General features: G+C 42.9%; 1 protein-coding gene across 9 annotated transcripts in view; it reads left to right on the top strand.

Moving 5' to 3' along the window:
* The window catches only part of LOC115148428 (myotubularin-related protein 4), a 100,015-nt gene that overhangs the window by 41,665 nt on the left and 31,850 nt on the right, over positions 1 to 26,500 (top strand). For all 9 annotated transcript variants that reach the window (XM_029690311.1, XM_029690308.1, XM_029690310.1 and 6 more), the window contains one exon: positions 20,912 to 21,028. In XM_029690311.1, coding sequence (XP_029546171.1) covers positions 20,912 to 21,028 — 117 coding nt within the window. The remainder of the gene's footprint in view (positions 1 to 20,911; positions 21,029 to 26,500) is intronic.

The following is a 26,500-nucleotide window of genomic DNA, read 5'->3' as shown; positions in this document are numbered from 1 at the left end:
GTCCACCTCCCATACCACCAGTGCCACCAGCCTACACGCTGGAATGATGGGAGTCGGATCGATGGGCCGGTCCTCAGTGTCATAAAGACGGGACAGCGCGTCGGCCCTTGTGTTCAGGGAGCCTGGTCTATAGGAAATCGTGAACCTAAACCGGGCGAAGAACATGGCCCACCTTACCTGACGCGGATTCAGTCTCCTAGCTGCCCGGATATACTCCAGATTCCGATGGTCGGTCCAGATGAGAAAGGGGTGCTTAGCCCCCTCAAGCCACTGTCGCCACACCCTCAAGGCTTTTACCACTGCTAGCAACTCCCTGTCCCCCACATCATAGTTACGCTCCGCCGAACTGAGCTTTTTCGAAAAGAAAGCGCAGGGCGGATTTTCAGTGGCGTACACGAGCGCTGTGATAGCACGGCACCCACCCCAGCCTTGGATGTGTCCACCTCCACTATGAATGCCAGAGACGGGTCCGGGTGCGCCAACACGGGTGCTTCGGTGAACAGCACCTTCAACCTCTTGAAGGCTCCGTCCGCCTCAGTCGACCACCGCAAACGCACCGGCCCCCCCTTCAGCAGTGAGGTAATGGGAGCCGCTACCTGGCCAAAACCCCGGATAAACCTCCGGTAGTAATTAGCAAACCCTAAGAACCGCTGCACCTCCATCACCGTGGTTGGAGTCGGCCAATTCCGCACGGCCTTAACGCTGTCACACTCCATCACCACCCCCGTGGTGTAAATGCGATAACCCAGGAAGGAGCCGGCTCGTTTGGAGAACACACACTTCTCAGCCTTGACGTATTGGTCATGCTCCAGCAGTCTCCCAAGCACCTTGCGTACCAGGGACACATGCGCGGCGCGGGTGGCGGAATATATCAGAATATCATCAATATAAACAATCACGCCCTGCCCGTGCAGGTCCCTGAGAATCTCGTCTACAAAGGATTGAAAGATGGCTGGAGCATTCTTTAACCCATATGGCATGACGAGGGACTCATAATGGCCCGATGTGGTACTAAATGCAGTTTTCCACTTGTCTCCATCCTTAATACACACCAGGTTATACGCGCTCCTGAGATCCAGTTTTGTGAAGAATTTTTCTCCGTGAAATGATTCCACCGCCGTAGCGATGAGAGGTAGCGGGTAACTAAACCCCACCGTGATAGCATTTAGACCTCTGTAATCAATGCACGGACGCAGACCTCCCTCCTTTTTCTTCACAAAAAAGAAACTCGAGGAGACGGGTGAGATGGAGGGCCGAATGTACCCCTGTCCAAGAGATTCCGTGACATATGTCTCCATAGCCACCGTCTCCTCCTGTGACAAGGGGTACACGTGACTCTTGGGAAGCGCAGCGTTAACCTGGAGATCTATCGCACAATCCCCCTATCGATGAGGTGGTAATTTGGTCACCCTCTTTTAACAAAAAGCAATCGCCAAATTGGTGTATTCAGGGGGAATGCGCACGGTGGACACCTAGTCTGGAATCTCCACCGACGTGGCACCTATGGAAACTCCTAGACACCTCCCTGAACACTCCTCGAACCACCCCTGGAGAACCCCCTGTTTCCACGAAATCCGTGGATTGTGATCAGCCAGCCAGGGGACCCCCAGCACCACCGGAAACGCAGGCGACTCGATAAGAAAGAAACTAATCCGTTCCTTATGATTCCCCTGCGTTACCATGTCCAGTGGAACCGTAGTCTCCCTGACTAGCCCTGACCCTAATGGCCGGCTATCTAGGGAGTGCACGGGGAAGGGGGAATCTATCGGCACTCGCGGAATGCCCAGCTTAATGGCGAGTCCGCGATCCATAAAGTTCCCAGCTGCGCCTGAATCGACTAGCACCATATGCTGGGAAGAGGGAGAAAAATCAGAAAACAAAATTAATAAGAACATGTGACCAACAGGGGGTTCTGGGTGAGTTTGGTGCTGACTCATCTGGGGTAACCGAGAAGTGTTCTGCCTGCCCTCTTGACTCCTAGACTGACTCCTCCAGCACCGGTCAGCCGTGTGTTCTCTCCAACCACAGCTGGTGCAGGAGGAGCCACCTCCTCCGGTGCCCCTTCGCACAGCCCCTCCCTAACTCCATAGGAGTAGGGGCGGGGGTGCACCGAGGTGGAACGGACAGGACCCTTTCCGAACGCCCGCGGGCAGCCAGCAGATTGTCCAGTCGGATAGACATGTCGATGAGCTCATCGAGAGAAAGAGCGGTGTCCCGACAGGCTAGCTCCCTGCGGACGTTCGCCCAGAGACTACACCGGTAATTGTCTATCAGGGCCCTGTCATTCCACCCGCCCCAGCAGCCAAGGTCCTGAACTCCAGCACAAAGTCCTGCGCGCTCCTTGTCTCCTGCCTGAGATGGAACAGCCTGAGGTGAACTCTGGATAGTGGTCCCTCGCCGAGTCCGGACCATTCCAGACTGCATTGGCCCACTCCAGAGCTCGGCCCGTCAGGCAGGAAACGAGGGCACTCACGAGCTCCTCTCCCGAGGGAGCAGGTCTGACGGTGGCCAGGTACAGCTCGAGCTGGAGCAGAAATCCCTGGCACCCAGCCGCCGCTCCATCATACTCCCTCGGGAGCGCCAGACGAAGCGCGGCAGAGCCAGATGCAGTGGGAGGCGGAGGTGGCTGTGTCGGAGGAGCCGGAGGTGGAGAGAGGAGACCACTCCTCTCCCATCGGTCCATCCTCTCCATCATTTGATCCATCGCGGATCCGATTCGGTGGAGGACTGATGTATGATGGAGCACTCCATATGTGGTGCGGGATTCTGTAATGCTTAGGCGTAGTGGATGAGGAATCAGACGCAGGAAGCAGCGATACGGGTGATGGCTTTTAATGAGCGACACAGCAAAACACCTGCCACCCCAAATAGTGAACTCAGCGCACACAAAAATCTAAGTGCCCCAAACACAGGGGACAAAACACAATGAGCGTAAACCCACGCACTAGCGCTAAATACAATACAGTGCATAACAAAGCAACCAACAGAGAAACAATCCCGCACAAAGAGCAAGCGGGCCAACTAGCTAATATAGCCCCGCTAATCAACTCAACTAAGGACAGGTGAAAAACAATAACAGAAAGGGGAAAACAAAAAGGAATCAGTGGCAGCTAGTATGCCGGTGACGACGGCCGCCGAGCGCCACCCGAGCAGGAGGGGGCGCCACCTTCGGTGGGAGTCGTGACAGCCTGATAAGGATTGGATAGTTTTTTCACTGTTTGACTTTCATTTCCCCAGATGAAGAACTTCCTCTTCTTGGTACAGTATGGTCTCAGTGACCTTGTGGGCAGTCAAAGAAAAACTTCCTGACATGAGGGACAAGAAATATCCCTAAAAAGAGAAGTGTAAACAGTGATGGGCTTACACCTGGTATTTTTGTGTTCATATTGGCTTGGCTACCTCACTTGATGAAAAAGCACTATGTAAAAAAAAGTATTTTGCCCATCAGTATTTTGTGATTGTCTCCTGTTTCACCTTGTAATTAAATGCCCTCTTTCTTTGGCCATTACTGCTTTATAGCTTCATGTAGTGGTGTAGAATGAAACGATCACTCATGTATCATGTTGTAATACATCATAAAAAGCATGATACTGTATGATTGAAGTGTTTTCGGCTGCTCTTTTATTGAGAAAATAAATGTATTTATTCTATCATATCTCCATAAGGACCTGACGATTCAGAATGGTGGACCCAGGCTGTGTTGTGAATTGTAGAGGCCTCAACCCTGACCAGAAGCAACCCATACCTCCTAGGCACTTGTGGAGATCTGAGAGGATTGGAAAGGTGTGAGCAATATGTAGTAGAGAACTGGCGAGTACTCAGTATATTAACTGGTCAAGGTTGTGTATGTTACTTTTAAAATGTAATCAGTTGCTAGTTAACTGTCCAAAATTGTCATCAGTAACTGTTAAAGGAATTTTATATCTTTGATGATAATAATCAAGAATCAATTCGCCTTGACTAATGCCCAAGGTTTGTAAGACAATGGGTTAAAATAATTAGGCAAGGACTCAGCTTTCTGCAAAAGGTATCTGTAGCTTTTATTCAGAGAACGTTCTGAGGTCAGGATAACAAAACAGTCATTATATAGTTCTTGCTTTCTTACGCACATGCATTTACACACAAACTGTTGGTGACCTGTCTCCCCCACAAACTTCTCACCCTCTTTATCACTCTCCCGAGCTCGCCTGTTTCATTCCCTCAAGATAAGAAATGCTTTGAAGCTTGCACTCCCAGGACCATGTGTCTCCTGGTGTCCCTCCAATTGCATATACACATTCCTTTCCCTATCACATGGTTCCTGAACTTTCCAGAACTAATCAAACTTATCTATCCCTACATTGATCATTACATTGATTATTCATTAACCATTCTGTATGACTAATAATTCATCATGGTCTATTGATTCATTTACCTTTAATAGATAATTCTCTTATCAGTAACGTAACTATTGGATTACCCAGACTCAGTAACGTAATCTCATTACTTAGATGTTTTTGTTGATTATTTTCCCCTTAAGAGGCATTAGAAGAAGACAAATAGAAACATATTTGGTGTGTCCTCATAGTGGACTCTATCTTATGGTCAGACTCGCTCAGGTGGAACAAACTTAAAACTTGCGCCATTTTTAAGTGGTGAATTGAATGTCATTGAGAAAACAGAAAGGAGTCATAATACATTTTTTTCAGCAAACATCCTATCTGTAATCTGATTACAATATTTTTGCTGGTAACGTAACCGATTACTGTTTTTTTTTTTACAGTGTCTTCAGAAAGTATTCACACCCCTTGACTTTTTCACTGTCACTGACCTACACACAATACCCCTTAATGTCAAAGTGGAATTCTGTTTTTCAAATATTTTCATATTAACTAAAAACTGAAATGTCTCAAGTCAATAAGTATTCAACCCCTTTTTATGGCAAATCTAATTAAGTTCAGGACCAAAAACTGTGCTTAACAAGTTACATAATAAGTTGCATGGACTCACTTTGTGTGCAATAACAGTGTTTAACATGATTTTTGAATGACTATCTCATCTCTGTACCCCACACATCTGTAAGGTCACTCAGTCGAGCAATGAATTTCAAACACAGATTCAACCACAAAGACCAGGGAGTTTTTCCAATGCCTCGCAAAGAAGGGCACCTATTGGTAGATGGGGTAAAAAATAAATAGCAGACATTGAATATCCCTTTGAGCATGGTGAAGTTATTAATTACACTTTGGATGGTGTATCAATACACCCAGTCACCGCCAAAGATAAAGGTGTCCTTCTAACTCAGTTGCCAGAGGGGAAGGAAACTGCTCAGGGATTTCACCATGAGTCATGGGGACTTTAAAATAGTTACATAGTTTAATGGCTGTGATAGGAGAAAACTGAGGTTGAATCAACAACATTGTAGTTACTTCACAATGCTAACCTAATTTACAGAGTGAAAAGAAGTAAGCCTGTACAGAAAATATTCAAAAACATGCATCCTGTTTGCAACAAGGCACTAAAGTAATACTGCAAAAAATGTGGCAAAGCAATTCACTTTTGTCCTGAATATAAGTACCACTCTCTGAGTACCACTCTCCATATTTCCAAGCATAGTGGTGGCTACATCATGTTATGGGTATGCTTGTAATCATTTAAGGACTGGGGAGTTTTTCAAGATAAAAAAGAAATGCAATGGAGCTAACCGCAAGCAGAATCTTAAGGGAAAACCTGGTTCAGTCTGTTTTCCACCAGACACTGGGAGATTAATTCACCTTTCAGCAGGACAATAATGTAGAATACAAAGCCAAATGTACACTCGAGTTGCTTACCAAGAAGACGGTGAATGTTCCTGAGTGGCTAAGTTAAGGTTTTGACTTATATCTGCTTGAAAATCTATGGCAAGACCTGAAAATGGTTGTCTAGCAATGATCAACAACCAATTTGACAGAGCTTGAAGAAGTTTTAAAAGAATATTGGGCAAATGTTGCACAATCCAGGCGTGGAAAGGTCTTAGATTTACCCAGAAATATACTTATCTAATCAATTCTAATCCTACTTTGTAACACAACAAAATCTGGAATAAGTCAAGGGGTATGAATACTTTCTGAAGGCACTGTAACTGATTGCATGTCTTCAGTTACTCCCCAACCCTGTGAATGGTGCATTGTAAAGACCTCAGCACACAGCAAACTTGCATCCCAAATTGTACCCTATTCCCTATGTAGTGCAATACCTTTGACCAGAGCCCTACGGGCCCCGGATGAAAAGTAGCGCACTAATGTTACATACCTAGGGAATAGGGTACAATTTGGGATGCAGGCTTGCAGTGTGGTTAAAGGAAGTCTCCAGGCTCTCTTCTGTCCTGCTGACTCTGATCCTGTATGTCAGCACAGGCCTCCCTTTTTGGAGCAGCACCCCATCTCTTCGGTATGGCATTACCTCCAGACCTGCTGAAATCTACTAGGAGCTACACTGCTACAAGGAGTGACAGGGCTATTCAATTCTGGTCCTGGAGGGCCGAAACATTTCCGTTTTTTCTTTCTACCCCAAAGTTCATTTCACTGAATTAGTCCCTTATTCGAAGGAGAGGATGAACATCAGAAGTGTTTCAGCCCTCCAGGACTGGAATTGAATACGAGCCCTGCGTGTAGCTTCTAATAAACAAAGAGTGCCGGGCTACACAATGGATAGTGATACTCCTACTGCTCGGTGGTTCTGTGGGTCTGTCTAACTGCTTTGTGGTTGGTTGAGAAAATGGGTGTGTGACCATGTCATACAGACATTTGGGCTGGCTAAATAAAGTGCTGTGTCTGTCTTATTTGTTTCCCCACAGCTGTCACACAACAGGATCATCATAGACATTTTGTTTCATTCAAGTCACCCTCCCTCCTTTAGGCATCCATTTAGTCGCTCTCTCTCTCCCTTATCCCTCCCATCTGTTACCGTTGCCACTCTCTTGCTCTCTCTCGCTTGCTCTTTCTTTCATGCACTCTCCATCCCTCTCCCTGTCTCTCTGTTTTAGACAGTCATTCGCATGATCATACCACACTGCCAGCTGAGTTATAACTTGAACAATACTTTGTTAGTTTTCAATTCTACAATTTAAAATCTCCCCATATATAAAAACCACGAAAGACTGGCTTGAAAGAAGGCTTGAACGCAAGATCGTCATTTTTATAACTCACACGGTGAAGAACGTAGCCTGTAGCCTACTGCAGGGTTTCCCAGACTTTTTCAAATTCGGCACACAGAAATTAGAGGTCATGAGTAACTTGGTCAAAAAGAATGGCACCGATTGGCTTATAGGTGGTGGTGTTATAAGAAGTTTCACTTAAATCATCATGTCCGCCGCCCTATTTGACCTAAAGACTTGAACATTTGTATGTAGGTGTCTTTCTTCCTGCTGAACAAATTTACCTGAAGGACCCATAAGGTTGACAGAATAGATGATTGATAAATAAGGAAATCTGATTTTATGTGTCCATTGAAATCCTTTTTAAATCCATTTCTCAATGGCCTATCAACCTGAAACATGTTAGGGTCATCAGACATTACAATAATGAACCATGTTAAGTTTGGCATTGATATCTTAAAAAATAAGGACACTATTAACAATTCACTTTTTGACTGTAACACTAATGCTTAAAGGTCCTGAACAGTGAAAATCATGTTTTTCATGAAATCGGATGATATTTGGATGAAACCAGTTCAGAGTAGGGCAACTCAAGTATGCACATTTCTGTAGCTGGTACATTGATAAAGTTTGATAATAAAGTTACTTCCCCTTCCTCTGTGTCAATCACTTGGATTCAGGGGGTAGGCATTACCAAGGATTTACTTCCAGCTTTATGCAACATCACATAAAGCTGTAAATGTAATACACTAATGGTAGGGTCTTATCACCTTTACTTATTTAAATATGTACCATCTTAAAACTGTCATCCCATGCTCCTACACCTTACTTTAGCGTTATTTACAAACCGTAAGATAGCTACTAGGAGAACGTTCGACCAAAGATATTGGTAACCATTAATCTGCGGCGTGACTGATAGCTAGCAAGCTACTTACCAGCATGCCGGCAAAAGCACTCTGTGTTGTGACTGGGTACCATAGTGCAAATTTAACATGACACTATTTTCCGAAGAATGAAGATATCCGACAGCAGTGGCTGCTATTTAGGGAATGTTGTCCCCAAAAGGTGTTGCGGTATGTATAGTATTTGTAATTTACCCCTGAAAATCATATTTTACCATTCCATTGTGTGGGTTGTTGTCTTACAGTTAATGTAGCTTGTGTCATTGGGGCTTATCATAATGATTGGGGGGGTGTAATTATTTCCTTTTCCATCTCCTTTTGTCTTTCCACTATTATCAAGCAGTAATGATACACATTTTAGAAAATTCAACCTTTATCTGCACAGCTTCCCAGGCAACTGCATCAATTGAGCATTTCAGGCACAGAAACATTTCCAAATACAAACATTGAAAAGTTTCACAAAAGTGCACGACCAAATTTTGTAAATTTCAAATTGAGTTCTTCCAAAATACCAGAAAACACATTGTAGAATGAGTAGATCACCTCATCAACAAATGGATAGCATCATGACAAATAAAAGGAAATTCACTACCCATTTAACAAACATTTCACTTTTCAGAAACATTACAGGCTCCGTAGACAGGCTCCTGGATCTCCTCTTCAACATGGTCACCCTTGATCCAGTGCCATATGTGGGGAAGCTGTGCAAGCTGTCCATCCCAGGACCCTTGTCTGCCTAGTGTGAGAGGCCTGACAAAGAGCAGGCCATAGCTAGATTTTTCTCCCACTTCTATCTTGGGGTGACTGAAGCCTGCTTGATTGAAGCGGGGTACATGGGTCCTCCTCCTCTCTCGCTGTCCTCCCCATGAATTTCTGTAGTTGGTTGTATTTCCTAAAGCCTAAGTAATTCACTGTTACGTGATACAGTATATCACATTTTGTTACATTGTATTGTTTTTTTTCAATCATTTGGACAGGAGATAAGTGTTACAAATTGTACAAATCAATGGGTCCTGCATACTGTAGGGTGGCAGGGTGCCTATATTAGGCTTATGGCTCTAATTATAATTTTTTATTATGTCAAATGGTGTCTCACCATAATTTCTCACCTATAAAAAGCCAGACTACGGTTTGTTCATGTTGATCAATATTTTGTCTGAGCTGGCCTTTGGTAATTTATCAAATAAATGTCTGCTCAATGCATACAATTCTGAACATATTGTCATGTATAATGCTAATGCAGCAGGAACCAATAAATTGTCCAGTACAGTTATTGTATGCTGTTTTCATGTACATTCCCTTTATGTCTAAGCTTCTAAGATGACTCAGACTTCATGTGAAGTGTATCAGTGAACTGTATTCTGTAATTATATTGTACAAAAATATTAACGCAGCATGCTACAATTTCAACGATTTTACTGAATTACAGTTCATTTAAGGAAATCAGTTAATTTAAATAAATACATTAGGCCCTAATCTATGGATTTCACATGACTGGGCAGGGGTGCAGCCATGGGTGGGCCTGGGAGGGCATAGGCCCACCCACTGGGGAGCCAGGCCGAGCCAATCAGAATTAGTTTTTCCCCATAAAAGGAAATACTACTATTTCCTACAGAAGGAAATGCTCCTCAGATTCATCAGCTGTCGGAGTGGCTGGTCTCAGACAATCCCGCAGGTGAAGAAGCTGGATGTGGAGGTCCTGGGCTGGTTTGGTTACACGTGTGAGGCCAGTTGGACGTACGGCCAAGTTCTCTAAAACGACATTGGAGGCAGCTTATGGTAGAGAAATTAACATTACATTTTCTGGCAACAGCTCTGGTGGACATTCCTGCAGTCAGCATGCCAATTGCACGCTCCCTCAAAACTTGAGACATCTGTAGCATTGTGTTGTGTGACAAAACTGCACATTTTAGAGTGGCTTTTTATTGTCCCCAGCACAAGGCTTCTTGATATGCCACATCTGTCAGGTGGATGGATTATCTTGGCAAAGGAGAAATGACCACTAACGGGGATGTACAACATTTGAGATAAATAAGCTTTTTGTGCGTATGGAACATTTCTGGGATCTTTTGTTTAAGCTCATGAAACATGGAACCAACAATTTACATTTTGCGTTTATAGTTTTGTTCTGTATAGTTAATAGAAATGCAATTGTGTATTGCTGCTGTTTGTCTGATATCCAACAGTCCAATTGTTGACCATGAGAGCATTTTGCAGAGAAAATGGGTTGAGGCATGCTATTTAGGCTCGGAATGACATTTGGCCCATTGTTTACCCACTTACCTGCCAATGACCACAATGGCGTTTCAAAGAGCTGTCAGTCAAGGTGAGCTCATGAGTATAAGCTTCCCCCCACTCTACATCTTCTTGCAGGCTTCTTGATAGTTTGAGATGAGAGAAGGTACAATTTCTTCAATTCTGAGTTTTTTGATAGCGTCAACATATTCTGGGTGATGTTTTGGTCATTGAAAGGCTATTTTTACTTGGGAAATAGGATAACTGAGGGAACCCTTTTGAAAATAATCATAAAAAATATTATTCTTATGGACTAAAAGTCAGACTCGTTCCACATTTGGTCTTTGGACTCATCACAATAGTCCCTAAAGAGTTTGAGAAAATAATGCATTCAAAGGTGTCCACAATATACAGTTGAAGTCGGAAGTTTACAAACACTTAGGTTGGAGTCATTAAAACTCATTTTTTAACCACTCCACAAATTTCTTGTTAACAAACTATAGTTTTGTCAAGTCAGTTAGGACATCTACTTTATGCAATTTTTCCAACAATTCTTTACAGACAGATTATTTCACTTCTAATTCAATGTATCACAATTCCAGTGGGTCAGAAGTTCACATACACTAAGTTGACTGTGCCTTTAAACAGCTTGGAAAATTCCAGAAAATGATCTCATGGCTTTGGAAGCTTCTGATAGGCTAATTGACATAATTTGAGTCAATTGGAGGTGTACTTGTGGATGTATTTCAAGGCCGACCTTCAAGCTCAGTGTCTCTTTGCTTGACATCATGGGAAAATCAAAAGAAATCAGCCAAGACCTCAGAAAAGAATTGTAGACCTCCACAAGTCTGGTTCATCCTTGGGAGCAATTTCCAAACGCCTGAAGGTACCACGTTCATCTATACAAACAATAGTAAGCAAGTATAAACACCATGGGACAACGCAGCCGTCATACCGCTTAGGAAGGAGACGCGTTCTGTCTCCTAGAGAACAACAGCAAAGGACCTTGTGAAGATGCTGGAGGAAACAGGTACAAAAGTATTTATATCCACAGTAAAACGAGTCCTATATCAACATAACCTGAAAGGCCGCTCAGCAAGGAAGAAGCCACTGCTGCAAAACCGCCATAAAAAAAGCCAGACCACGGTTTGCAACTGCACATGGGGACAAAGATCGTACTTTTTGGAGAAATGTCCTCTGGTCTGATGAAACAAAAATAGAACTGTTTGATCATAATGACCATCGTTATGTTTGGAGGAAAAAGGGGGAAGCTTGCAAGCTGAAGGACACCATCCCAACTGTGAAGCACAGGGTGGCAGCATCATGTTGTGGGGGTGCTTTGCAGCAGGAGGGACTGGTGCACTTCACAAAATAGGTGGCATCATGACGAAAGAAAATTATGTGGATATATTGAAGCAACATCTCAAGACATCAGTCAGGAAGTTAAAGCTTGGTCGCAAATGGGTCTTCCAAATGGACAATGACCCTAAGCATACTTCCAAAGTTGTGGCAAAATGGCTTGAGGACAACAAAGTGAAGGTATTGTAGTGGCCATCACAAAGCCCTGACCTCAATCCTATAGAACATTCGTTGGCATAACTGAAAAAGCGTGTGCGAGCAAGGAGGCCTGCAAACCTGATTCAAGTACACCAGCTCTGTCAGGAGGAATGGGACAAAATTCACCCAACTTATTCTGGTTAGCTTATGGAAGGCTACCCAAAACATTTGACCCAAGTTTATCAATTTAAAGACAATGCTACCGAATACAAATTTTGTGTATGTAAACTTCTGACCCACTGGGAATGTGATGAAAGGAATACAAACTGAAATAAATCATTCTCTCTACTATTATTCTGACATTTCACATTCTTAAAATAAAGTGGTGATCCTAACTGACCTAAAAGAGGGAATTTTTTATAGGATTAAATCCTAGTAAACTTCAACTGTACCAGTAGATGTATATTAGCACATACGCTAATGTAGCATGTTCTTAGCGTGGAACACACACAACTGATCAATGGACTATGTTCGGGAAGAGCATTAATAAGATTATCATATGAAAGACCAGACCAGAGACCAGGATATAAAGTTTAAATGCTAATGCCGGCTTGTTTATTTTAAGAAAGTAGTTTGTAGTTGTCCAATATATAAATATTCACAGTAATAAAATACCCTGGGTTAAATAATGTGGGTGCACCTGCCTAATTAAATATCTATAGTAATATCAAATATCACCAGATTAGTTCAATATAGAAATCAAAATGACATTCAAATACACATTCACAATTTCACAGTCTTACCACATATATGGCCATTAAACACGACAGAGCTATGCAGAATAATGTATTTAGGTGTCCTTCAAGAGAGGTCCTTTTGAAGTGATGTCTTCAGATATCTTTCTTTTGAATGCAATAGAAGATGTCAATCTCTCTGGGTAGGCTCGCCATCCAAGACTCAAACTCCAACAAAAATTCTGACCAATATATTGAATAAGCAGACCAACATTGAGCACAGTTACATGCACACAATAATATGAGTATTGTGGATAGTCAGATTAATATAATAGTTTATTAAAATGCTTTGCAAGAAGAACATTTTCCCTAATAATCCTGTTTGCATGGATACATCTGAAATCATGCTACTTAATGGGACTTACTGTAAATAAATGCAATTGCCAGTCATAATAAATGTTCTACCACAGTGACTATGTTATTTTAGTTCAGACATAAAAGTTTGTATTTGAAAACGATTTAAGTTTTTCCAAACTCACACAATGAGGGAGGCTTGCGTTACCGGTGCTTGCACATGCGCAGAACAAATACACAGATGGAACTACATTTTAAGCTGTTTACTCTGAAAACCAGGTTGTACCAAAAGCAACGTTCAGATACAATATTGTTCACTATAAAAAAAAGTACACTGAGTGTACAAAACATAAGGAACACCTGCTCTTTCCATGACATAGACTGACCAGGTGAATCCAGGTGAAAGCTATGATCCCTTATTGATGTCACGTGTATTTAAATCAGTGTAGATGAAGGAGAGGAGACAGGTTAAAGAATGATTTTTAAACCATGAGACATGGATTGTGTATGTGTGCCGTTCAGAGGGGTGGAATGGACAAGACAAAGATTGAAGTGCCTTGGAACAGATTTTGGTAGTAGGTGCCAGGCGCACCGTGTTGAGTGTCAATAACTGCAACACTGCAGGGTTTTTCACGCTCAACAGTTTCCTGTCTGTTTCAAAAATGGTCCACCCACAAAGGACACCCAGCCAACTTGACACTACTGTGGGAAGCATTGGAGTCGACATGGGCCAGCATACCTGTGGAACGCGTTCGACACCTTGTAGAGGCCATGCCCTGACAAAGTGAGGCTGTTCTGAGGGCAAAAGGGGGTGCAACTCAATATTAGGAAGGTCAAATCAAATCAAATGTATTTATATAGCCCTTCGTACATCAGCTGATATCTCAAAGTGCTGTACAGAAACCCAGCCTAAAACCCCAAACAGCAAGCAATGCATGTGAAAGAAGCACGGTGGCCAGGAAAAACTCCCTAGGAAAAACTCCCTAGAAAGGCCAAAAACCAAGAAACCTAGAGAGGAACCAGGCTATGAGGGGTGGCCAGTCCTCTTCTGGCTGTGCCGGGTGGATATTATAACAGAACATGGTCAAGATGTTAAAATGTTCATAAATGACCAGCATGGTCAAATAATAATAATCATAGTAGTTGTCGAGGGTGCAACAAGCACGTCCGGTGAACAGGTCAGGGTTCCATAGCCGCAGGCAGAACAGTTGAAACTGGAGCAGCAGCACGGCCAGGTGGACTGGGGACAGCAAGGAGTCATCATGCCAGGTAGTCCTGAGGCATGGTCCTAGGGCTCAGGTCCTCCGAGAGAAAGAAAGAAAGAGAGAAAGAGAGAATTAGAGAGAGCATATTTAAATTCACACAGGACACCGGATAAGACAAGAGAAATACTCCAGATGTAACAGACTGACCCTAGCCCCCCGACACATAAACTACTGCAGCATAAATACTGGAGGCTGAGACAGGAGGGATCAGAAGAAACTGTGGCCCCATCCGATGATACCCCCGGACAAGGCCAAACAGGCAGGATATAACCCCACCCACTTTGCCAAAGCACAGCCCCCACACCACTAGAGGGATGTCTACAACCACCAACTTACCGTCCTAAGACAAGGCCGAGTATAGCCCACAAAGATCTCCGCCATGCACAACCCAAGGGGGGGGGCGCCAACCCAGACAGGAAGACCACGTCAGTGACTCAACCCACTCAAGTGACGCACCCCTCCCATGGACGGCATGGACGAACACCAGTAAGCCAGTGACTCAGCCCCTGTAATAGGGTTAGAGAAAGAGAATCCCAGTGGAGAGAGGGGAACCGGCAAGGCAGAGACAGCAAGGGCGGTTCATTGCTCCAGCCTTTCCGTTCACCTTCACACTCCTGGGCCAGACTATACTTAATCATAGGACCTACTGAAGAGATAAGTCTTCAGTAAAGACTTAAAGGTTGAGACTGAGTCTTCGTCTCTCACATGGGTAGGCAGACTATTCCATAAAAATTGAGCTCTATAGGAGAAAGCCCTACCTCCAGCCGTTTGCTTAGAAATTCTAGGGACAATTAGGAGGCCTGCGTCTTGTGACCATAGCGTACATGTAGGTATGTACGGCAGGACCAAATCGGAAAGATAGGTAGGAGCAAGCCCATGTAATGCTTTGTAGGTTAGCAATAAAATCTTGATATCAGCCCTTGCCTTAACAGGAAGTCGGTGTAGGGAGGCTAGCACTGGAGTAATATGATCAAATTTTTTGGTTCTAGTCAGGATTCTAGCAGCCGTATTTAGCACTAACTGAAGTTTGTTTAGTGCTTTATCCTGGTAGCCGGAAAGTAGAGCATTGCAGTAGTCCAGCCTAGAAGTAACAAAAGCATGGATTAATTTTTCTGCATCATTTTTGGACAGAAAGATTCTGATTTTTGCAATGTTACGTAGATGGAAAAAAGCTGTCCTTGAAACAGTCTTGATATGTTCTTCAAAAGAGAGATCAGGGTCCAGAGTAACGCCGAGGTCCTTCACAGTTTTATTTGAGACGACTGTACAACCATCCAGATTAATTGTCAGATTCAACAGAAGATCTCTTTATTTCTTGGGACCTAGAACAAGCATCTCTGTTTTTTTCCGAGTTTAAAAGTAGAAAGTTTGCAGCCATCCACTTCTTTATGTCTGAAACACAGGCTTCTAGCGAGGGCAATTTTGTAAATTTTTTAAATTTATATATTTTTTTGAAATGTTAGGGTGTAGATTAGCTTTAAAATTGCAGATAGATTGTAGCTTCCATCAATGTAATTGTTCCTAAGGTGTTCCTAATGCTTTGTACACTCCGTGTATAATTACCTCGAAAGAAGTGCCCGTAGCAATTAGCATAAATAGCACAATTTACTTAAATTGGTAAAAGTTAACATTGGCCCGCTAAACATGCGCTAATACAGCAGCTTCATTTGTCATCCACAAACACATTCAATCGGTCTCAGGATGAGAACGATGAGGACCATCAATTATCAGCTTTTCTCTTAAGATATATCTATGTTGAGCTCATTATATCTAGCTTTATATCAGTTTTTTGACCTTCACAGACAATAGAAAATCTGTCATAAAATGGGGCTCCCTCAGTCCCTCTACAAGGCTTACTCAACATTGCATTGATTGAGTTGTCAAAGGCGGAACCTAACTGATTTGCGCACTTCCGATTGGTTAAGTCATTTCTCATAACTACAAGGATATTTAACCATTACTTGACCTGGGTTACCCTAAAATATGCTAAAAATAATTTTTCAATCGTATTTTCATGAACCATAGGACTTGGTTTGAGAACAGCTAATGGGTTGGTCAAAGGATGGCTGAGTTAAATCAAAAATCAGATTTTACGTGTCCATTTAAAACAATGTAAATCCACTCAACAGTGGCAGATCAGCTTAAAACTTGTCATCGCTATCATGGACGTCCCTAAGGTGTACCACGCTGAATTTGGTATTGATATCTCAAAAAACAAGAACTATTAACTCATTATAATTTGTATATTTTTTTTTTAAATGTTAGGGGGTAGATCAGCTTTAAAACTGCAGATAGATTGTAGCTTCCATCAATGTAATTGTCTGCGTCACTTCCAATCCCCCATATATATATATATATATATATCACGCACACACACACACGCACACACACACACACACACACACACATACATACATACACACATAAATTAAATACATATATATACACCTTTTTTATTTCTTTTGTTACCCTTCCTTTATTACCCTCCAACCCTACCACCCCTCCCCAATTGGAGAAAACTAGTGAACAACAACGCTTAGGCCTGTATTTCCAGCTTATACATACTATATACATTTTATGGACATTTTATGGTCTATTTTACAATTTTATTTTGTTTGTTTTAAACTCTTGTCCTTCCTCCACACGCAATCTCTCCCATATATTTATGATGTCCATCCAATTTGATTTCCATTTGCCATATCTTTGAAACTGTACTCTTTCAAAAACAGTTCCTAACCTATATACGTTTTACGGGCACAGAATGTTTTACATTAGTTATCTTGTTGTTATTAGTCCAAACCTTCAGCTTCATTCAACCCCTCTCATCTATCGCTTAACACAATCCATATTGGATTTCTATTTGCCATATATCTTTCAACTGTGCTGTGATGTTTCACAAAAGCGCTGCTATCTGCAGGGTTAGCTCCAGGTAAATATTCCAATTCTTCAGCCATTCCTGGATGTGACCAAAAACAAACAGTACCAAAACAAATGATCTAATGATTCTGCCTCTTTGCAGCAAAATCTGCAGAGCTGGGAATGTTGTATCCTCCATATAAATAACATTATGTTGGTTGCAAGAATTCTGTATAATAATTAAAATTGAAATATTCTAAGTTTTGAATCCGGCGTCGTTTTGCGTATCAGTTCATAAACCATGTGCCATGGAATCAAAAATCTCTTCCAAACTATTTTGCGATCTATATGGCACGGCTGTCAATTTTTTGGTCCTTAAATGAAACTGGTATACTTTTTTAGGGCCTACAGACAAGTTCCTTACTTTTTCCCCCTTCCACTTTCCTCATCCATTATGTTTTAGTTTAATGCAGGGCCGACAGACAAGTTCCTTACTTTTTCCCCCTTCCACTTTCCTCTTCCATTATGTTTTAGTTTAGTGCAGGGCCGACAGACAAGTTCCTTACTTTTTCCCCCTTCCACTTTCCTCTTCCATTATGTTTTAGTTAGCTGCATGTATGACATAACTCCACCAGTCATATTTATGATATCATTTACGAAGATTATAACTTTTTATTTTTATAAAAAATATATGTTTTTTTATCAATTGGTATATTTGAGTTTAACCACACTATTTGTTGTATTATTTATTCTGTCTTTTCTGGTGGATTAAATTGAAATTGATTCAAATGTATTAAACTTCACTAAACTCTAAAAAGACGATCAAAAAGGAGATGAATAAAAATGCAATTGCTAGCTCCATGCTGTTACTGTCGTTATACCTATGGACAAACAAATTTATAGAAAGGTGAGCATGGCTTTATATTTCCTCACTGTGTGACACTGACCACGGGGCGTTATGGGATTGTTTCTGAAATTAGAGCTAATTTTGAGAAAACCTTAAGCCCAATTTTCAAAACAACCTTTCAATATAAAAATGTATTTAAGACTTTGTAATTTGGGAATTTCTTGAGGTGCTCTAAGTTGCTATTACAGTGCATTCGGAAAGTATTCAAACCCCTTAACTTTTTCCACATTTTGTTACGTTACAGCCTTATTCTAAAGTTGATTAAATTGTTTTTTTCCCCTAATCAAGCTACACACAATACCCCATAATGACAAAGCAAAAACTTTTTGAAATTGTTGCAAATTTATTAAAAATAAATAACTGAAATATCACATTTACATAAGTATTCAGACCCTTTTACTCACTACTTGTTGAAGCACCTTTGGCAGCGATTACAGCTTTGAGCTTGGCACACCTTTATTTGTGGAGTTTCTCCCATTATTCTCTGTAGATCCTCTCAAGCTCTATCAGGTTGGATGGGGACCGTTGCTGCATACTGTAGCCATTTTCAGGTCTCTCCAGAGACGTTCGATCGGGTTCAAGTCCGGGCTCTGGCTGGGCCACTCAAGGACATTCAGAGACTTGTCCCGAAGCTACTCCTGCGTTGCCTTGGCTGTGTGCTTAGGGTCGTTGTCCTGTTAAAAGGTGAACCTTCGCCCCCAGTCTGAAGTCCTGAGCGCTTGGGAACCTTCAGTGCTGCAGCAATTCTATGGTACCCTTCCCCAGATCTGTGCCTCAACACAATCCTGTCTCAGAGCTCTACAGACAATTTCTTCGACCTCATGGCTTGGTTTTTGCATTGACATGCACTGTCAACTGTGGGACCTTATATAGACAGGTGTGTGCCTTTCTAAATAATGTCCTATTAATTGAATTTACCACAGGTGGACTCCAATGAAGTTTTAGAAACATCTCAAGGATGATCAATCGAAACAGGATGCACCTGAGCTCAATTTTTGAGTCTCATAGCAAAGGGTTTAAATACTTAAAAAATCTGTTTCGCCTCGTCATTATGTAGAATGATAAGGACATGTTTTATTTAATCCATTTTAGAATAAGGCTGTAACAAGGGGTCTGAATACTTTCCGAATGCACTGTATATGCTTTTCTGGCATTGCGAAATAGCTGCTACCTACACTGACTTTAACTGGGTCTCACTGTACATTTACATTTACATTTAAGTCATTTAGCAGACGCTCTTATCCAGAGCGACTTACAGGTGAATTACAGACAACCCCCAGTATAGCTAGCCTCTGCCACAGTAGTATCACAGTGGTGCTTTACAATCGTCCATTTCACATACTGTATTGCTCTGCATTTCACCCTTTTCTCCTCCTCCCCTCCCCTCTTCCACTCCCCTCTCTGGAGTGCCCCTCCCTCTCCAGTTGCCTAAAACCGGAAGTCACGACTCACAAACCACCAAGTCATAAAATATTTGTCACTGCATGGTCTTTTTCCTCCCTCTATCCATCTCTCTCTCTTTCTCTAGGTCTCTCTTCCCTCTCTTTTTATCTGTACTGCCTGAGGCAGGATAGAGGGAAAAACGTGACACAGTATCTTCTGCTGTACTAGCCGGCCGTCTATGAGTCATATAACTCTATTTGGAGCAGAGCAGAACCACAGAGCCAGTTTGGTGCAGCTCAGAGAGGGACTGTACAGGATGTTAACTATGACAATATCAGCAGAGCTAGAGCCAGTTTGATGCAGCTCAGAGAGAGACTGTAGTGGATGTTAACTATGACACTATCAGCAGAGCTAGAGCCAGTTTGATGCAGCTCAGAGAGAGACTGTACAGGATGTTAACTATGACAATATCAGCAGAGCTAGAGCCAGTTTGATGCAGCTCAGAGAGAGACTGTACAGGATGTTAACTATGACAATATCAGCAGAGCTAGAGCCAGTTTGATGCAGCTCAGAGAGAGACTGTAGTGGATGTTAACTATGACACTATCAGCAGAGCTAGAGCCAGTTTGATGCAGACCTGAGAAAGACGGCACAGCGTGTTAACTATGTATGACACTTTCAGCGGGATGTGTTAGTTCCCTGCCTTCAACAGTGGAGTTGCAGTGGATTGCCTTCATCCACTCTTGCCTGGACAGTTAACGAACGGTGCACATGATTTAGCCCCTTAGGCTTCATTAGTATTCTGATGATATTATCTCTCCTTGTCATTTCAGTTTCTCATAATAAACAGTCAGACTCAGAGACCATGTTAGGAATATTACACCTCCCATGCAGAGAGAACCATACCCATCGTTTTATCTGTACAGCTCCTCCACTCATATTTAGGCCTACTACTGATGTTATCCCATCGACCCCATCGACACTGCACCCCACCCTCTCTCCTGCACCTCTGCCAAGCCAAAGCTACCCAGGCACTTTCTTTTTGTGACAGATGAACAGCAACACAAACATTAGTAAGATATATGGGGCACAGGGCAGACTATGGGGAACTGGTCTGGGCTGGTTCAAAGAGCTGGCCCGGGAGGGACAATGATAAAAAACAAGTAACGGTTATAATCTCCACCATGGAGGGAGAGTAGCCTGGTTAAACCAGACTGAACGCTGCCCTCACCATTCATTCAGTCTGGTGTTAACCAGGCTAGAGGGAGCGTGATCTGGGCCAGGCAATAGTGCCAGGTTCCATCCAGAGCCATCAGTAAGCCTCACGGCCTCTATCGATTCGTGATGCTTCCATTTGGAAGCCTGCATGCACCCTGTTTTTTAAATAAGATTATATTTTCTGTGATCAATTGTAAAAGAAAGTCACACACTCATCTAATTTTGTAATTTTGTACTGGTTTGATGTGTGATGGCTGTATTGCAAGTTTTACAGAGAACGATGGGATTAATAGGAAGATAATGAAGTGAATATACTGTAAAAACTGCAAGGTTTTAACTTTGTGATGTTTGTGTCCTGATATCCAACGTTGTCCTTATCGCGATGTTGATTAAGCGTTGTGGTTCATGTTGTCTTAATGTTGCGTTGATGTTTGTGTCCCCTCCAGGTGCCGTTCCCAGCTCTGCAGGGGGAAGGGGTGGAGTATCTAGGCCGAGCCGATGACACCATCATTGCCATCTCCAACTACAGGCTCCACATCAAGTTTAAGGACTCCATTATCAATGTAAGACATAATGAACACATGTGTATTTTACGATACGCTGGTATTGATCCACGGACCGGTTTGGGTTTTTACTTTACATTCTATATCGGTATTTGAATATTTGGTTTGTTAAATGTGATACGTTGTGTGTAACGTCCATTTTTATAGTTTACTTCGTTACTTGAGTCAACACTCTCTGCTCTCTCTTAACATGCCGCTTTCCACACAGACATAGCCCCGCCCCCTGTCATTCAAGGTGGGCATTTGTTGTTCCTCGACCACGAGACACTTGCCTTCAGTCTGTATGGTCAATGCAACACATGGATCAATGTTGATGACAATGATGCTGTTTTCACTTTGCTTCTTAATAAAAATCCAGTAGTGTTTTATAACTACAATATTAGTTTGTGTTTCTTACATCTGCAAACAACTAGTTTGTATTTTCTTAGCAATTTGGGCCTAAATCGTGTTAGCTGCTAATGCTAATCACTAGTTAGCTGGCTAGCTAGCTAGCTAATGTACTGAGTCAGAGCAAACATACAGTACCAGTCAAAAGTTTGAACACACCTACAGTGGGGGAAAAAAGTATTTGATCCCCTGCTGATTTTGTACGTTTGCCCACTGATAAAGAAATGATCAGTCTATAATTTTAATGATAGGTTTATTTGAACAGTGAGAGACAGAATAACAACAAAGATATCCAGAAAAACGCATGTCAAAAATGTTATAAATTGATTTGCATTTTAATGAGGGAAATAAGTATTTGACCCCTCTGCAAAACATGACTTAGTACTTGGTGGCAAAACCCTTGTTGGCAATCACAGAGGTCAGACGTTTCTTGTAGTTGGCCACCAGGTTTGCACACATCTCAGGAGGGATTTTGTCCCACTCCTCTTTGCAGATCTTCTCCAAGTCATTAAGGTTTCGAGGCTGACGTTTGGACATTTTGCACAGGACCAATCATTCCACTGTTTTTAGTTATTCCGTTTTCTCCCTGATGCCTATACCAAAAAGACAACTTTACCGGTGTTAACTAGATTACTAGAGCATTCATTCTATCCATGTAAGACATTATTCTGGTTAGCACTACTTTATAGTCTTCTGGGGCAGTTATGACAGAAGAGAAACAACATGTATCTAACTATAGTTGACAAACAAATGGCCTACCAAATGTCGGAAAAAGCATGTCTAAATTATTGGTGAAATTAGCCAGTAGGCTATATGGACCAATACGGAGAATCAGCAAAATAAATTACTATGTAATTATAGTGGATCAAATTGCGCTGAAGTGTGACAAGAAATAGCTACACTGAAAGACCTGCACCGTAGCGTTGTTTTTAGCTGCTTCTATGCGGGCAAGACAAATTCTTTACTTCCTGTTTGCGTACAGTCTAAGTACCAGAAAACTCCACTAGGGGGCAAATAACACCATGGAACACAATGAAAATCCATCTTAACCATTGTAATAAAATGATCTGTTACCTTCTAACAGGATGGCAGCACACTCCCCGCCTGGTATAATGAAATTGTGCCGCTATGAAATAAAACATGTATTAAGAAACAAATAATGTCCTTTTATTCTTATCTTTTGTCTCTAGGATGCTTCAGAAAGAAGAATAACAATCTCTGAGATTGGTCTCAGAAACACCTTAGTAGCTCCTTGCTTGACAATTTTTAGTTCTACTTTCCTAACCTTTTTGTCATTACTGGTAAAGGTTTTGACCACAAGCCCGACTGGCCAGTCATTTCTGTGCGCCTGACTGTCTTTCACAACATCTCCCACTTTTACATTTGGCTTCTCTGCTGTCCATTTTCTGCGTCTCTGCAGCTGGTGTTGTCCGCACCGTCATGAAAGGATCTGGCAACATGAATGAGTCGTGCTGTGCCTCGATTGAGAGCTTTCCAGCTTGAGAACCTCTCAAAGCGATGAGAGCCGAGTTGAGCTCCAGAAACCTTAGTGGCGAAGACAGTGACGTCTGGTCAAATCTCCGTGTCTGCGTGAGGCTCTACAAGGTCAAAATTGATGGTCTCAGGCTCACTTGAGTTTGCTTGGGTCAGGAAAGGTGGACCTGAGAACCAACTGGTGTGCTTTAAGAGCGCAGCTAGTATGGGCCTGGTTGCATGGTCTGCTGGATTGCTTTCAGTGTTTACATAACACCACTGATCTGGATGGGTAGACTTCCTGATGCGAGTTACTCTATTGGCAACATACACATAGAATCTTTTGGTGACATTGTGGATGTAACCGAGAACTACCTTACTGTCTGTATAGAACTTGACCGCATTTACATCAATGTCCATTTCGTCTCTGATCAGTTCATACATCTCAACAGCTAGCACAGCCGCACACAGTTCTAGGCGTGGGATAGTGTGGGCCGGACGAGGGGCCAATTTTGATTTCCCCATGACAAATCCAACATGGCATTGACCTTCAGAGTCAATAACTCTCCGGTAGGCTACCGCTCCTATGGCTACTGTAGAGGCATCCGAGAAGATGTGTAGCTCTCTTCTTTGAGTGGTAGACAAAGAGACTGGGATGTAGGTCCACTGAATATACACATGTTCCAACTCCATCAAAGATTCCTTCCACATTTTCCATTCCTCTTCTTTTTCTGTGGGAAGAGGGGCGTCCCACTCACTCTGATCAGAAGAGAGTTCTCTGATTAAGGCTTTGCCTTGCATTGTTATTGGAGCCTCGAACCCAAGGGGGTCATAAAGACTATTCACTGTGGACAGGATGCCTATCCTCGTAAAAGGCTTCTCATTGTGGAACACCTGGAATGAGAAGCTGTCTGTTTCCAGGTTCCAGGAAAGTCCCAGACTCCGTTGAAAAGGGAGAGGATCCACTCCTAGGTCCAGATCTTTTAAGTCTTTTGCACGGTCCTCCATAGGGAAGGCTTCCATAACTGTTTTGCTATTGGATGCAATCTTGTGTAGTTTCATGTTGGACTCCGCTAACATTGCTTGTGTTTTTCTTAGAATGTTGATAGCTTCTTCTGTAGTAGCTACTGATGTCAGCCCATTATCGACGTAGAAGTTCCTCACTACATATTGCTTGGGTTCTGACCCGTGTTCCTTCTCACCCTGTAGAGCTGCTCGTCTCATGCAGTAGATGGCTACGGCTGGTGTGTGGCTGTTCCCAAATACATGGACTTTCATCCTGTACTCAGTTATGTTTCTATCTGGGTTGTTGTCTTCATACCAGAGAAACCTTAAGTAATCTCTGTGATCCTCACGTACACCAAAACAGTAAAACATTTGTTGCACATCTGCTATTAGTGCAATGCAATCCTTGCGGAAGCGCATTAGGACACCCAAGAGTGTGTTGTTTAAGTCTGGACCACTGAGCAGAACATCGTTAAGTGACACGCCTTGACACTTAGCACTGGAGTCAAATACTACTCTTATTTGTTCAGGCGTTTGTGGATGGTAAACACCAAATATGGGCAGATACCAGCATTCTTTGTCTCCCTCTAGTGGCGGAGAAGGTTCGGCTTGGTCGTTATCCAGGATCTTTTGCATGAAGTCAATAAAAGGATGCTTCATATCAGGCTTTTTGTCTAAAGTCCTTGCGACGTGATGTGAGACGGTTCATGGCCTGCTCCCTGTTATTAGGAAGGCGACGTCTAGTGGGGCGAAAGGGTAGTGGAGCTACCCAGTTGTTTCCATCATCCTGGAAAACCTGTTTGTCCATAATGACCAAGAAGGCTTTGTCCTCCACTGATGGTACTGGTTTATCATCGTTTTGTCGAACACGGAACATCCCAGGCTGTCTGTGTTCACAGTTGTGCTTGGATCTCTCGAGTGCACTGTAGAGGGAGAGATGTGTTTCTGAGCTACACTGTTGTAGTTCTCTTTTACCTGGATGATGTCAGGGCAAGGGCTCAGATAGGATGTGTAACCATTTTGAAGTATGTTTGTCCTGAACACGTTAACATTGGCTGGTCGGTGAGCCGTTCCCAGACAGACCTCACCCACGATGACCCACCCGAGGTCGAGTCGCTGTGCATAAGGAGTGTCGTGGGGCCCATTTATTTGCTCTCGTACCTTGTGTACCCTTAAGATGTCTCGTCCTAAGAGCAGGAGGATGGGAGCGTCTGGGTCCACAGCTGGAATTTTGTCCGGCACTGGTTGCAGATGGGGATGATGATACGCAATGTCGGGGGAGGGAATCTCCATCCTATCATCTGGCATCATGTCACACTCTATCAGAGTAGGGAGAGTGAGCTGTATGTGTCCATCTATAGACTCCACCATGAAGCTGACGGCTCTCCTGCCTGAAGTCTCTGTTACCCCAGAGCCTTCCCTGTAGCTCAGTTGGTAGAGCATGGTGTTTGCAACACCAGGGTTGTGGGTTCGATTCCCACGGAGGGCCAGCACAGAAGAAAAAAAATGTATGAAATTGTATGAAATGTATGCATTCACTACTGTAAGTCGCTCTGGATAAGAGCGTCTGCTAAATGATGTAAATGTAAACATGTCTTCATGGTGTATGGAGCAGAGTTGTCATTGATGTTGAAGAGATTGAAAAACTCTGTCTTGGCCAGTGATTTGTTGATCTGTTCATCAAGCACTACATACATTTTAACAGCTTTCTCTCTTTTCCCAACTGGATAAGCTTTGACTAGGCATATTTTTGAACATGATCTTGGATTGACTGCTTCACCACAGATCTCCGTACACTTTGAGGTGACAGATAGAAGAGCATCGTCACCTTGCTCCCCGCCATGCTCTTTCTCTGCTGTAGCGGTGTCTGTATTTGAAGGGGCTGGGCCTGGATGCAGAGCAGGAAGATGTCTGTCACTGTTGCACTCAGAGCACTTGATTGACACCTTACAGTCTTTAGCTCTGTGCTGAGTTGACCCACAACATCGGAAACAAATGCCATTCTCTTTGAGATATGATTTGCGCTCATCTAGAGTTTTGTATCTAAACCCACAACACTTTTTAAGAGGATGAGGCTTGTTATGTATTGGGCAGTGAAGGTCAGGGCTTTCAACCTTTGTCTTACTGGGTTTGGTTTGGTGGTCTGAGGGCTCAGATGACACATCTGTTTTGTATACAGTCACAGGTGTCTTGCTGCTGTACCTGTCAGGTTTCTCACCTTCATAGACACCTGGTTAGTTGAGGTGTAGAGGGTGAAACTGGGGTCGTTTCTAGTTTTTGCCTGGTTCCTGATGAATCTCGAGAAGAACGAGAATGGTGGGAATGCTACCCGATAGTCCTCCTTGTATTTGGATCCCTGTGCTATCCATTTTTCTTGTAAACTGAATGGAAGTTTCTCTACTATAGGGTTTACCCCCCGAGATGTGTCCAGATAAGCGAGGTCTGGAAGGTACCCTTCTACTTTAGCACACTCCAGTTCGAGAAGAATGTCACCTAGTTCTCTTAGTTTGTGATTGTCTTTATTCGTCAGTTTTGGAAAACCATGCATTTTCTTCAACAGTGCATTCTCGATCACTTCAGGTGTACCATAGCACTCTTCTAGTCATT

Source organism: Salmo trutta, chromosome 15 (genome assembly GCF_901001165.1).
Source record: "Salmo trutta chromosome 15, fSalTru1.1, whole genome shotgun sequence".
NCBI lineage: Eukaryota > Metazoa > Chordata > Actinopteri > Salmoniformes > Salmonidae > Salmo > Salmo trutta.
Note: the sequence above shows the minus strand (reverse complement) of the source record. Positions and strands in the feature narration are given on the sequence as shown.